Source organism: Schistocerca gregaria, chromosome 10 (assembly GCF_023897955.1).
Source record: "Schistocerca gregaria isolate iqSchGreg1 chromosome 10, iqSchGreg1.2, whole genome shotgun sequence".
Classification (NCBI taxonomy): domain Eukaryota; kingdom Metazoa; phylum Arthropoda; class Insecta; order Orthoptera; family Acrididae; genus Schistocerca; species Schistocerca gregaria.
Genome location: NC_064929.1, coordinates 194,516,083 through 194,530,860, shown reverse-complemented (window position 1 = coordinate 194,530,860; position 14,778 = coordinate 194,516,083). Strand labels below are relative to the sequence as shown.

The window sequence follows — 14,778 nt, the reverse complement described above, 5'->3', positions numbered from 1 at the left end:
ACTTATATTCTTATTATTCCCCTCCCTTCCCTCACTATCTGGCCACATGCTGCAATGCATACAGTTATTGGCAGACGACTGCCAAATTCTGAGTGCAAACTCCCGTCCCTCCGAGTTTCTGCCGTTCCTGTCGGGCGTGCAAGTCAATCGCTGGCAAAAATGTGACTAGTTGACTAAAGCTGGATCCCAAACTTCAGTGAGAGTGAAGCCATTATCTACTGACTAGGCCAGCATCCAGTATTATTTCAACAGCCCCTGTAAACTACGTGTCTGTCGCATTCCGTGAAAATGCAGTCCGGCATACATAGGGCAGACTGCACACGCAGACAAAGAAAGGTGCCAGGAGTACGTGAGACACACCAGACTGGAGCAAATGATAAAATCTGTGGTTGTGGGACACTGCATAGCTACAAGGGACTCAGTGGACTCTGAACAAACGAAAGTGCTAAAGACAGACCTCAACATTTTGGGATTGTGTTCTTAAAGGAAGCTGTCAAAATATGAGTGGCTGATGACCTCACCATAGACACACTGGCTTCAGTCTCAGAAAACTGTAAGACCCAGCGCTCGGCCAGCTGAAGTTGAACCTCAGCTGAGAGTGACACCTGTGCCCAAAAGGAGGGCAAAAGTACTGAGGAACCATAGTTTGTATCCATCATTCTGTGAATGTGTTCCCTCACCACCCCACCCGACAATGCCTGCAACTACAAAGAGCAGGAAGGGGTGGGGAGCACTGAGAGTGCAAAGGAGATGTGATGTAGCATAGATGCTCATTCTACAAGTGTTACCTGAAGATGACGGCAAGGCATGCTGTCAACATATCGTGTTTCATAAAAGATTGCATGTGGCAGGACCCATGACAGCAACACAAACAACTGATTTGCTGGGAAAGCTTAAGATCGCACTTTACTGCAATATGCTTTCTCTCATGAGTGGTAGTCCAGCACGATATGCAGGAGAGCTTCTATTAAGTTTGGAAATAAGAGCAGAGGACAGAACTGAAAATGTGAGGTCAGATAATGAGTTTTTCTCTGACAGCTCATTTGGTTGGTTGTTTGGGGGAAAAGACCAAACAGCGAGGTCATCGGTCTCATCAGATTAGGAAAGGATGGGGAAGGAAGTCAGCCATGCCCTTTCAAAGGAACCATCTCTGACAGCTCAGTATTGCCTTCAACAGGCAATGCTTCTGGTTAGAAACCTCACCCAGGCCACAGTTTTAGTCTACAGGGAGATTTCAAGGACATTGGAAGCAGCCCAGTAACAAGGCAGGATGAGACGAAGCCAGTGGATGAACTCCAACAGCAACCTGAAAAACAGAAATATAATCTAACATGAAGCCTCTCCTATATAAATGATGTGGGGAAGGTTAAGGACATGCAAGCTAAAGTGCCATCCAACTTAAAAACTTGCACTGGACATTGGGTTACACAATGCAGATCAACTACAGAGGATAATAGTATTTTCTGAAGGACATCTATATGTTAGGATATGACAGTAGCACTGACATTAATTAAATCCATCATGTTGTGGGGAAATTAATCCAAGGAAAATCCGGGATGGACTTACAAATGTGCCCATTTGCTGCCCAACACCACCTCTATGTGGTGAGTAGCAATCTATCATAATTCATAATGGTGTGAGAAGTTTATGACTTGTTTTAACAGAAAGGATTGTCTGTTTAAAAAAATTAAATATGAACACCGTGTAACCGGCCACAGGGACAGAAAACAGTGGGAAGTCCTTCAGGGCACGTCACCCACATCCTCAAAACAAACGAAACTGCAAAGGCCATTAAACTTTCCTGTAACAGACTTTTCCATTTGAAGTATACTGATAACACTCACACTAACCAGAAATGGTGAACTTTTCCTTTCACTGGCAATTTTCTGAACTGCTTCACTGCTGGAGCAAGTGGGGGGATTATTACAGTACAGAACAACTGTATGGATTAGCACTGCATTTCAAGTGTTTGCATCAAGGGTGAGACTGAAAACATTTCATATATATACAGTGTGATCAAAAAGTCATGATCGTGAAAATAAATGTGCCTGTACACAGTAGCTGCATTTGTTCAACTGCCCCCACCCCTACCCCGGCTTTGGCTGCCAGTGTGACTGTGTGTGTGTGTGTGTGTGTGTGTGTGTGTGTGTGTGTGTGTGTGTGTGTGTGTGTGTGTGTGTGTGTGTGTGTGTGTGGGTGGGTGGGGGGGGGGGGGGGCATGGTGGCCAAAAGCTTATTTGTACACTCCATCCTGAATTTTCCGTTGTTTGCCCGTAAACAAAGATTGCAATGTAACAGGTACAGCTTATGCAACAGCTATGGTATTGGAAATTCAATGCTTAGTACACATGCTGCTTTTCCAAGAGCAACTAGTTTTCATTGTTGAACTGTAACGTGCGTGATTTAAGTGCATTTTGTGGGAACTAACCAGATGTCACAATGCCAAACAATTCAACAATGGGATTAGTCACCCATTTAAGGGGATGATGATCAGTTGCTAACAAGAAGAGAACTGGAGGACAGGACAGTTTGGGTGGCCGAGGTGACAGAAGTGATGCTGTGTTCGCCTTCATAAAGCTTGATGAGACTATCAGTCCAGTCTCAGGTTTTGTACAGTACTGCTCAGAAACCAAAGCAGAGGTTAAAATTTTGTGTATGTATTATTCTTAATGTGCAAAAATTGAAAGAGCTGGATAGAGAAAACTATTTAGTTTACTGTTCACAGTTTCTGTCATTCATTTAACATCTGGAATCACAGAACTGGACTGTATTTTTTCACTGACAACATTTGGTTTCATGCCTGTGGACAAGTCATCTGGTGTTTGAATCATCTCTAAAAGTTATGGCATCCAAGATGTCCAAATTTCTTTCTTTGGGACCATCTTAAAGGAAGGACCTATGCAAGCAGGTCACACTGGCTAAACTAAATATCAACATAACAGTAGAGATCAATAACATTAGTGTCAGTATGCTCTGGAAGGTGGCTTAAAGCATGGTTAAGTAATTCTTGCACGCATTACTGAAAACAGTAACCAATATATATGACAGACAGAATAAATTGTGATAATTTTCAAAATTAATTAATTTTCAGTGACAATTTATATTTACAATAATGCCAAGTGTATTAAGAATTGAGGCTATACAAATCACTACAGACAGGTCAGCTTTTACTGTATTTAAATTAAAGTCATCAGCTGGTGCACCCTTATAACAGCCTCAGATGAGCGTAAATCTTTGAAAATCTACTATAAAGTTTTGCAACCTCATGATACATTTTTAGAGAACTAATAATCTCATTTCTCTAGTAATGGATTTAAACAAACTTACAGGCATCCTTTACCATTCTGGAAACAAATCCAAAGGATAGGAAAACTAAATTCTAAAACATTTGCTATTTCAAGTTTTCCTCTCATTTATCCCTTTGCCACTACAGATGTGCTCTCTGCATGTTGAGTTGAGGGCAATTTGTTATGGCTGTACTAGGCGCCTGCATTACGGCCGATTTGAAATATTTATCATCCGATTGTTCAAAAACTATCAGGTGAAAAAATTTGATTTTTGTGTATCTTACAGTCCAATATCTTTACCTGATAAAGAATTGAATCTCTGTTCATTATCCATCATACTTACTGCACTGCATCAAATTAAGTAAAATACTGCATGAAATTTTAAAGAGTTCTTAATGTACAGTCATATAGTGTAAACTTTGTGTTCTGTTGATTTTAGCTCATATGTTGCCGAGGATGAAATGTAGATAAGATACTGAAATTTTAAATAAAATTGAGAGCAGAGTGGTAACTCATTTGCTCTCGTTTTATTAGGTTTTATATCCAAAGGACAGTGGTTCATGATGCACCCATCGAGAATCTTGGTCATAACTGCCATTTCACATGAACAATTCTAGATATTAAATGTGTTTTTTTGCAAATGATAGCATGCAATGAGACATACCGTATTTACTCAAATCTAAGTCGCACTTTTTTTTCCGGTTTTTGTAATCCAAAAAATCGCCTGCGGCTTAGAATCGAGAGCAAAGCAAGTGGAAGTAATGAAAAATGTTGGTAGGTGCCATCACAACTAACTTCTGCCGTCAATTATATATAGCGCTACACAATCCTGCTTTGCAGTCACAAAGATAAATACAGGCGCAAAAACCTTTGCATCAGTAAAAAGGTGGAAAAGGAGCTTTTTTCTCCGCCCCGAGTTTTTACCACTGCATTTTCATACATTATCCAACGAAGTAAATACAAATTCCGTATTGTTCATCTTCAAATGTAGCAGCATTTCAATGCACTATGAAAATCCGACTGGCAAGACTGTTTGGGATGTTTGCCAATATGGCCAACTTTACGTTCTGAATGTTTTTCTATCTGTGAGAAGGGAAGGTTGCTAATAAGAACTTTTATGAATTGTGAATCACATGCAGTATTCTCTTCACCATAGGAATAATACAAATATAAACATTTTGCCATGTATTCTTTCATGTTTGCTGCTATCTCATTTAAATACTGTCTTCCTAATAAACTACAAAACTAGAGTGAGACAACAGCAAACTTGGAAGAATATATATATTTTATGTTTATATTTGTATTATTGTTATGCCTAATAATGATAGTCAGAAATTAAGCACGGCAGTTGACTAGATTTTTAAATCTGAGATGACTAATTTCTGAGCAGAATGTAATGTACTAAAGAGCCTTCTGCAAAGATTTTCAAACAGAGAAAAATTTTCACTGAACTCTCATTCAGAACATCATCTATCATATGCACTCTATTATTTGGTTCTTGTTGATCATTATCAAAGAAAGCAGCAGTGTAAGTAACAACAAATAGCAGTCTCTTGCCACTGTTTCGCCAATGAGATGATTCCTCTTTTTTTATTGTAAGCGGCGGTAGTGCGCACAAAAGCAAGCCATGCCGCAAGCGGTGACAGGTCGTAAACACTTATCAGAATGCAACAAACAATGCGTGACACACTACAGTAATGCATTTTCAGCTTAAGAGTGGCATAAACACCTATGACAAAATAACAGCACTTATCAGATCAAAGAAAAATAAACAATCAATTCAAACGAGACTAAGCACATGAAAAAGGAAGGGAATCCATTTAAATACGGACGGAGTGCCTGACGCATAGCAATGGCTACCTGGTAAAGCTTAACTGCTAAGCTTACGACTCGAACCAAACTACTGTAGCTGTATCGTCATTCATTCGATCTAAATTGTCTCTCATATTACAATGGACCAACTCTGTTTTGACTTGGAGGTGAGGTCTAAAACTTTTCTCTCCCCTTGAATTTTGAGTCTCAAATTTCAGGTGTGGCTTAGATTCGGGAAAATTTTTCTTCCTTGATTTCGAGTCTCATTTCTCATGTGCAGCTTAAATTCGAGAGCGGCTTAGATTCGAGTAAATACGGTACACGTTATATGATAGATACTCAAAACTTTTTTGGAGATACGGAAATAATTCATTTGCAACCGAGAGAGATCAGCATCTCAGGACACATTAAGATGACCATTGCACTATAGGAAAACCCAAGTGGCACATGTACACACAGCCACAACACATAGGGAATGTAATACCAAGATGTGTGTACATGCCCACAGGTTGACACTAAGTAATTTGAGCAAGGGGTCTAACCTTCATAAAATTTGAGAATGCACAATGTCACCATTAGTGGCAATTGTGATCTACAGATGCGAGCTCCACCACTCGTCAATCGGCTCAATGCCTAAACTTTAGTAACCCACAATAGCAAAGACTGGAAAGCGATATAATTTTTTCAGGAAGGGAAAGCCACAGCACTCACAGGAGCTCCTCACGCGCGTGCCGCACGCTGCTCTGGCCCTCCTGCAGCCGCTGGTCCAGCAGGCTCACCTTCAGCTCCTTCACCTCATCCGTGTCCACTGAACCGAACAGCCGTGAGATTATGCTTGATTTACCTGTAACATTGTACAGTGGTAAGCAGGCGGTGTGCGACAGAAATGGTGCACACTGACATCTACGACAACAAGGGTGACAGTACTACAATGCACTAATACTGTGGCACAACTACAATCTGGATCATAAAAAGCCTCACTAAGTGTGCTTGTCTTCTTTTACTAAATGTTTTTTTTCACGTGATCCCAAAGAACACTTGTTCAATATTTGGGTACTAGCACATTATTTCAAACAAACTGGTGAGCACTCCACTCTGCCCTCTGGGATTTTATCTGAAGCCATTATGTAGGTTGCCATTGTTTTCTATTACTTTTGCATTTGTTTCGTTTTGTTTTAGGGTGCAAAAATAGATTATCCACAACCATATGAGAATCTTAGAGCCCTTAACACGAAAAAGAGGTTAAAGGCATATACACAGTAAGCCGAATCGTAGGAGGGAAATTTTTTGGAAATTTGTGGTAAGGTCTTATGGGCCCAAACTGTTGACGTCATCGGTCCCTAAGCTTACATGCTATTTAATCTAACTTAAACTAACTTAAGCGCCACACACACACACACACACACACACACACACACGGGATGACTCGAACCTCCGATGGGGACTGTGCCAAGACGCCTCATACCGAACAGCTACCCTGCATGGCTGAGGGAAGAAAAGAGCTAAGAACAGCGACCTCCTCTTGGAAAAATATCCACAAAATATGCCATATAGACAACAAAGGTCCTGAACTAAAGATTAAATGCCCTTCGTCACATTTCTATGACAGATAAAAGCAAAAGCGCACTTTACACTCCTTTGTCATATTGCTATGACTGATAAAAAGTAAAACACACTCGACAGAGCACACGACGTTTGTTAAAACAGCCGACAACTCAGGTGGCAAACACACACTAGAATGTAAGCATTCAAAAAAAAAAAGGGGCTTTCGATCAGTAACAGTGAACTGTCAAAGGTCGACAACAATGAGCACCTAGTGGTGGGGGAGCACCACCTAATAAATGGTGATGACTAAAACGACTGTACCCAATATGCAACCTAGTTAAAATGATCCCCTTTTGGCGAGAGGATTGAGAGGTAGTTATGCACGTTGCTAGGAGGTGTAATAACCTGGAACTTGTTCCCTTGAAGGAAAGACATGTAGTGTTGTCAAAGTGACACCAACTGCTGACAGACAACAATATGGATATCACTGGACGGAATGGAAGAGCTAGCGGGTTGCGGTAGGACGAATGCAGCCTTGGCAACAGCCTATTTCCCGTCAGACTTATGTGACCAGGAACCCACATGGGCATTACAGTGGCTCCCTCAACAGCAAGCAAGTGGAAGCTTTCTGGGACCCGTTGCACTAAGGGGAGGCTCCGAAGGCCACCGAGAGAATTGGAGCATATGACACAAACAGCCTGATATACGGATAGAGGATTAAGAGCTCTGCTGTAAATACTGAATGGTGTCCTGGAAGCTGATACTGAAAACTGTCTGTTCCAATGACGAAGGCACACCCAACACCACGGTCAGTCAAAGCCATCACTGTACACAAAGGTACTATCGGTAAGCTATGTGTGAAGGTCGAGAAACAGAGTGATATATTGAATCCACAGTAGTTTCCTTAGGAAGCAAATGAAGTCCAAGGTGAACATGAGCTGCCACATGAAGCCAAGGTGGTGGAGCATTTATATCCATCGGGAAGGTGGCATGTAGAGTAAAGTTAAGCTGCCACAGCAATACCCAAAAGCAAACTCCAGAAAGTAACTGAAGGAGGACGCACTTCATACTATAAGTCAAGAGAGTCATCAAAAAATAATGCATGCAATGGGTGGCCGGGCACGAGTATCCATTGAGGAGAACATCACGCCAGTAATTTGGCAGCTTCTGCATAAAGACTTCAAACTGGGATAGTATAAAAGGCACTGATGGCCAAACAGATTCCACAATGGTGGATTGTATTAAGACAGCAAAAGATGAACAGACATGCAGATACATAAATGAAACATCCATAGTCTAGTTTCGAACAGACATGGGATTGGTACAAAGAGAAAATGAGCACGCGATCCACTCCCCTGAAACTACCGCTTAGGACACTTAGAACATTGAAGAACTGAGTTCAGAGCGCAGCCAGGTAAGAGACGTGGGAGGTCCAACAAAGTTATCTGTTAAGCACAAGCTCAGGAATTTTGTAGTGTCAGTGAATAGAAGAGCAACAGGCCTAAGACATAAAAGGAGTGGAAGAAACCCATTTTGCTACCAGAAATTCATACAAACGGTTTTGTCAGTGGAAAAGAGAAAGCCATTGTCAATACTCCACGAATAACAACGATCGAGCCACCACTCATGACATCGCTCAAGGAGACACATTGAGAACTGCAATAGATTGCAAAGTCATCGACAGAAAGGGAGCCGGAGATGCCCTGTGGGAGACAGGCCACGATAGAGTCAACGGCTATAGCAAAAAGAGGAAGACAGACCTGAGACACCCAGTTATCCTGGATAAAGGCGTCCAACAAGGCCAAGCCCACACTTACCCTGAAAACTGTCATTTAAAAATTTCTGAAGAAAATGGGGCAGGCAGCCTCGGGAGCCCCGCATATATAGAGTATGGAGGATACCGGTCCTCCAGCAAACATAGCTAGTGAGAGAAATGAGGCACTAGTTACAAAGGAGGGGTTACCAGGCTTATGCATGGGTATAGCAATGGCTTCATGCCACGATCTGGGGAATGTGCCAACTGCCCAAATACAATTGTACATATGAAGGATAAAGTGACTGCAAGAGAAAGGCGCTGCAACATCTGAATGTTATCATCATCCAGCCTAGGGAGGAAGATTGAGAAGGTGATAGCATGATCTAAATCCTTCATAGTAAAGGTGGCATTATAGCATTCACAGTTATGAGAGGAGAAAGGTGTTACCCGAGTCGCCTCCATTTGTTTCCAATGGAGGAAGGCAGGCTGACAATGGGTGGAGCTTGGAATATCCACAAAATAATGCCCTCGAGTATTGGAGATAGCAATAGGATCCACAATGACATCATCTGATGGTCAGATCAGAAACTAGGAAATGGATCTCATCCCCAGAAAGCCATTAGGGGTTGCCCCACATGATGTAAGAGGGAGTGGAACTATTAGAAGAACTAGTGAATCAAATCCAGTTAGCTTTTTTTGCTGTCCTGAAGAATATGACAACACTGCCTATGCAACTGTTGGGTTTACACATAGGTGGGGTAGGAATCAGCAAATGGATAGCACACGGAAACTGGTCATTTGTGTACATGTCTGACAGAACATACCACTCCAGACAACTGGCAAGCCAAGCAGTGCAGAACAAGAGGTCCAAATGGGAGTAAGTATGCGTGGAGTGTAAAAGGAAAGTGGGCGCTCCACTGCAAGACAAATAAGGGTGAGTTGATGGAGTAGGATAGCCAAGAGGGACCTCTTAAACAGGTTCCGGAATAGTCCCAAAGCAAATGCTGAGCATTAAAGTCACCGGGCAGCAAAAAAGGATGAGGGAGTTTACCAATAAGATGGAGGAAGTCTGCCCTGGCGACACCAAATGACGGATGGGTATAGACATTATAAAGAGAAAAGGTGAAGTGAGACAGGAAAATGCAGACTGCAACAGCTTGCGGCCGAGTGTTTAGTGAGATTATTTGACTATGATCATCATCTCATATGAGCATATTGACTCCCCGCAAGACAGAATGCCGTTCTCTGGGGGAAGGTCAAGGCAGACCTGAAAGACATGTGAGAGGTCAAAGCAGTCATAAGGATGATATTTTTGTTTCTTGGAGGCAGAAAGCAAGCAGACACTCCAATTCCAAGTGTAGCCATAATTCTTCCCTGTTGGACCTAACTCTGCAAATGTTCCACTGAAGAGAAGTCGTGATGGGGAAAGTGGAGGAGGGAATGAAGGGTTGTTACCTTGGCACCTGCCAAGTGCCAGTCTTCAAGGACTCACTGTTACAGGAAACAAATCCTGTTCTACGAGATCTACAGAGGCATTCTCTCTAGGTCGACCTGTGGATTCCAGCGCAGAAAAATTGTAGGTGGTCTGTACCGGCAAAATGGGGGTCAAACAGGTGAGGGTATTATGGGGCAACACTGTTGAAGATGATCATAGAGTTGGGGAAGGAGAAGATATCTTTGTTTTATTTATTGCAGCCTTTGCAGTTGGCAGATGAAGACTCAGATGTTGTTGGCTGGAGGGACGTAAGAAGTCTTCACAGGAGTATTCCTTTGTCCTTTCCAGCATGCTGGTAGAGAAGCAGGTGATTTCACTGCCAGGGGCAAAGAATTAGTGGCTTGTTGAACAGGTGGAAGAGAAGGACACAAGGATGCTGCCGTGATACTGAGCGACTTTACAACTGCAAAGCTGAATGTGAGGTCAGATGTCTGTATGGCCATGTCATTCGTGGAGCAAGGCATAGCAAAAACAATACTATAGGTGCCAGATGGTAAAATGCAGGGCTCTCAACTAGCCAACAACTTGTGGGTGACAGGGTAAGGTACTCCTTCCTTACCCGGATCTCCGGGACAGCCCACTCATAGAGACAAATGGGCGCACATTCTCAGGCTCAGGCTGCATGGTCGCCATTGCAATTGATACAGTGTGGAGGAGGCACTGTTTCGATAGGACATGCGAGTGTGGCTGTAATGTTGACACCGGCAACAGCTCATCTGATTTGGAATGTGCAGTCAGACTGTGATGGCTTCATAACCCGCTTTGATCTTTGATGGAAACACTACTCTACCAAAACATGAGAAAAGGAGTGTGTACAGGAACTAAGTCTGCATCAACATCTCTTATTACCTGGCTGACTGCAGTAACAGCCTGATCAGGGAGGTAAGTTTGGGTTTCTCCCTTGGTCACCCCATTAAGCAGCAGAGTGTAAATAACACCAGGCGAAGAATACAGGGTTTGATGGGCCTTGACACAACAGGATAGCCTGGAGGAGTTAAACTGCAAGCAGTTGTTGCATTTGAAAATCACAATTGGTCTCCAGAATTCCATTATGTAAACAAGAGCAGAAGTTCAGGGGCCTGCAATTGCATCGACACTTTCCTGAATGATTATGGATTAACCATAGCAAAGGATTGGTTTATTTTAGTATGTACCATGAGGAACTGAGGTGCAGCTAGGAGATTCTTTGAATCTAGCCTCATTCTGTTTACATTTAGTAGATGTAGACTGAGATGGTAATTGACCCACTATGAGAAAATCCCAATGATTGACAACATCTCTGATGGTGCTCTCCTTGTGACAGGCTCCACCCACCTCCCTCCTCAGAGAGGAGGGGCTCACCCACCTCATGTGATTGTACACACCTCAGGTCACACTTCCTGAACTACTCACAGAGAGACCAACTGGCAATTTTGGAAGGTAACAGCTCAGGCAATCACCTCTTCCTCCACCTGGCCTATACCAGGGCGTATGTGCGAACTTTATCTGTCCACCTGGGGCTGGAAATTGTGTGTTATCCAGTCACCTGTTGTGCATCAAACGTGTGGGCTGGCCTTCTGGAGCAAACAGAAAGGACGAAGAAATCTAGAGGAACCTCAAATGCCAAATCGGAGGAAGAGTAGGAGACAGAATGAAGAAAGAAAGAAAGAAAAAGCAGGTGAGAGTCTGTTCTGAAGCCTGGCCATTAGAAACTCAGAACACATTTCCAAAAATATTGCAGTCATGTTCCCCAAGAGAGGGGAAAAAGAATAGTAGAAGGATAGACACGTTTGGAAAAGGAAGAGGTCTGCAAAGGCTGGAGACCTGTGGTAGCCAAGCATGAAGTCTCCAAAGAGTTGCGAGTCCTCTGGCGTGTACTGTTAACAAGGTCACACACCTAACAGCACGTTCAACAAGCACATGCTATTGAGTTTTTTTCCTCCACTTCCTGTTCACGTCACAAACTTAAGTGCAAAGATGCCATTCGATGTCAGCATTAACAAACAGAAAAATCACTATTATTCTTTTTGAGGGATTTTTTTAAAACATCAAAACAGAAGTCTCCCTATTAAAAAAACATGTTTGCTTGAATACCATTGTTGTTACAAAAGTTAAAGACAAACTCCGAACAAAATTGCTCACCCTCCTGCATACGAAAAAGCTTCTTTCAATATCTGCAACTGTTTCTTAAAAGGGATTTTACACCTTACACTACTGCACCTTTTGGGAGGTAAAGGTTTTTAGTGGCACCATGGATAGTGTCAAGTCCCTAGGAAATGAAACAAACTGAAATTGAGGGTAGCATAACAAAAGCTGAAATGCTTAATACTATTTTCAAATGTTCCTTTGCAAAGAAAAACCCAAGAGTATTGCCCAGTTTAAATTCTCATACCAATGAAAAGATGAACGAAATAATACTTTTTTCAGTGGTGACAAGAATCAGCTTGAAATTGTTAAAATTGAACAAAGCTCCAGTGTCCAATGGGATCCTTGTCAGATTCTATACTGAATTTGCACCCAAGTTAATCCCTTTTCTAACTATGGTCTACCTTAGATCCTTCACACAAAAAAAGACACGCCCCGTAGTTGGAAGAAATAAAAGGGCATACACATCTACAAGAAAGGTAGCAGCAGAGATCCACAAAACTACCGCCAAATATCCTTGAAATTTATTTGTTGTAGAATCTTAGGACATATTCTGAACTCAAACATTCTGAGGTACTCCAACAGAAAGACCTCCTCCATGCCAAGCAACATAGATTCCAAAAACATTGATTATGTGAAACCCCAACTCACATTTTCACATGACATACTGGAAGCTTTGGACCAAGACAGTCTGACAGATGCAGTATTTCTCAATTTCTGAAAAGCATTTGACTCAGTACCCCATCTACACTTATTGCCAAAAGTATGCACATATGGGTTATGGTGTGAAATTTGTGACTGGATTGACGACTTTTTGGTAGGGAGGATGCAGCATATTACAATGCATGGAGAGACATCATCAGATGTTGAAGTAATTTTGGGTATGTCCCAGGGAAGTGTGTTGGGATCCCTGGTGTTCATGTTGTATATTAACGACTTCACAGACAATAGTAAGCTCAGACCTTTTGCAGATGATGCAGTTACCTGTAATGAAGTACTGTCCAAAAAATGCTGCATAAATATTCAGTCAGAGATCAATGAGATTTGAAAGTGGTGCAACGATTGGCAATTTGCTTTAAATGTTCTTAAATATAAAATTGTATACTTGACAAAACAAAAAACTGTCCTACAACTGTAATATCAATGAGTCACAGTAGGTATCAGCCAACTCATACAAATACCCAGGTGTAAGCCTATGCAGGGAAATGAAATGGATTGACCACACTGGCTTTATCACGGGTAATGCAGGTAGTAGCCTGGACGTGCTCCAAATGTGAATCAAGCAGGAAGAAACTCTGAAAACTGGTACCACGGGATGTACCCTCTGCCGCGCACTTCATTGTGGTTTGCAGAGTATAGGTAGCCCACCTCTTTGCACACTGTCCTTCTCTGCAACCAGAGCACCAGCCGCCGCCTCCGCCTGCTCCAGCCGCAGCTGCAGTGTTTCCTGCCGCCCGCACACTGCCTGCAGTGCGTCTGCGAAGAACAGGTACTCCTTCAGCTGGTCAGCAAACACCTCCTCCTCCTCCAGGGGGATGTCGATGCCTGCTGCGTACGAGTCCAGGTAGTGCCCAGCTTTCTGCAATTTTATGTAGTACATATTTAAAACCATCAAAGAGGTCCAGCACCATCAAACCCAAATGCATTGAGATACAGTCAGATCTAAAATAAGTGAACAGAAGAAAACAGTAATTTGCGGTCTTATTACAGTGCATGATTTAATGTTATTTTGAAAGTGATTTCTTCAACATTAAAACAATTAAAATCTTCCTTCATGGGTACTGCAGATAGTGATAGTTACAATTTCCCTTTTCTAAACAAGGGAGTGAGATCACGTTCACACCACCACATAGTTCCAGACACTCAGGTGGTGTACACATGCCGCCTCCATATCTTTCTATCAAGATAACGCCTACTGTCAACATCATCCAGTGTTGTTGTTCTCCGTCTTGATAATGTCAGTCCAGCATTCCTCTGGTCTTCCCACCCACAGAGTCTCCTCAACTTTTCTAAAGATTTACTTGAGCTATCCTCATTGGTTCTGTCCTTAATGTGTGTCCTAACCACTTGAGTCTAGATACTGTGATTTGTTCTAGTAGCACTGTCTTAATGCCAGCCATCTCTCTCACCTCTTAAGTTGTCCAGTTTTGTTTTCTGCATTGTGGATCTCAGAACTTCATCTTAAATGTTTGTAGTCAGAATGAGTCACTCTTTGTGAGAGCGCATGTTTGTATAGAATAAATTAGAACTGGTTTATAATAGGTATTTTACATAAATGATTTTGCTTCTCAGAACCTTTGCATCTGAGAGACGACATCTATAACATATTGCCAGAAATTTGAGCTCTTCTGAATATTATTTGCAACCTCTTTCATGGCTAGATTGTGTCAAGAAATTACACTTTCAAGCTAGGTAGAAATTCCCAAATTTTCCCGTGGCAGAATTACCTTGCTCAATTCTTGCCAATCACCCTTCTGTATTTGTGCCCTTGCTACTGTTTCGTCTTCACTTATTTAGAGATTTTACTTCTTGAATTTATCTGTCAACTTGTCCATCCTCAACTGTAGTTCCAGCTCTGTTTCTCCCTCTACCAAAGGGAGTGCAGTAAGTTACTCAATAATGAGCCAGGTGTAATGACACTCAAAAGCACATCTCGTGTGACATTTGATCTCTTACTTGCAGTGCCTGTACTGTAACACCACATTACAATTGCACTGGGCCACACTGACCAGAAATAAGTGACACTATTGATTCTGTTA

The 14,778-nt window shown here is 42.2% G+C and overlaps 1 protein-coding gene across 5 annotated transcripts in view; it reads right to left on the bottom strand.

Moving 5' to 3' along the window:
- Positions 1-14,778, bottom strand: part of LOC126293410 (sorting nexin-4-like) — a 71,485-nt gene that overhangs the window by 21,195 nt on the left and 35,512 nt on the right. For all 5 annotated transcript variants that reach the window (XM_049986633.1, XM_049986631.1, XM_049986629.1 and 2 more), the window contains exons 6-7: positions 13,388-13,598; positions 5,811-5,943 (exon numbers count right to left, since the gene is read on the bottom strand). In XM_049986633.1, the coding sequence (XP_049842590.1) occupies positions 5,811-5,943; positions 13,388-13,598 (344 nt within the window). The remainder of the gene's footprint in view (positions 1-5,810; positions 5,944-13,387; positions 13,599-14,778) is intronic.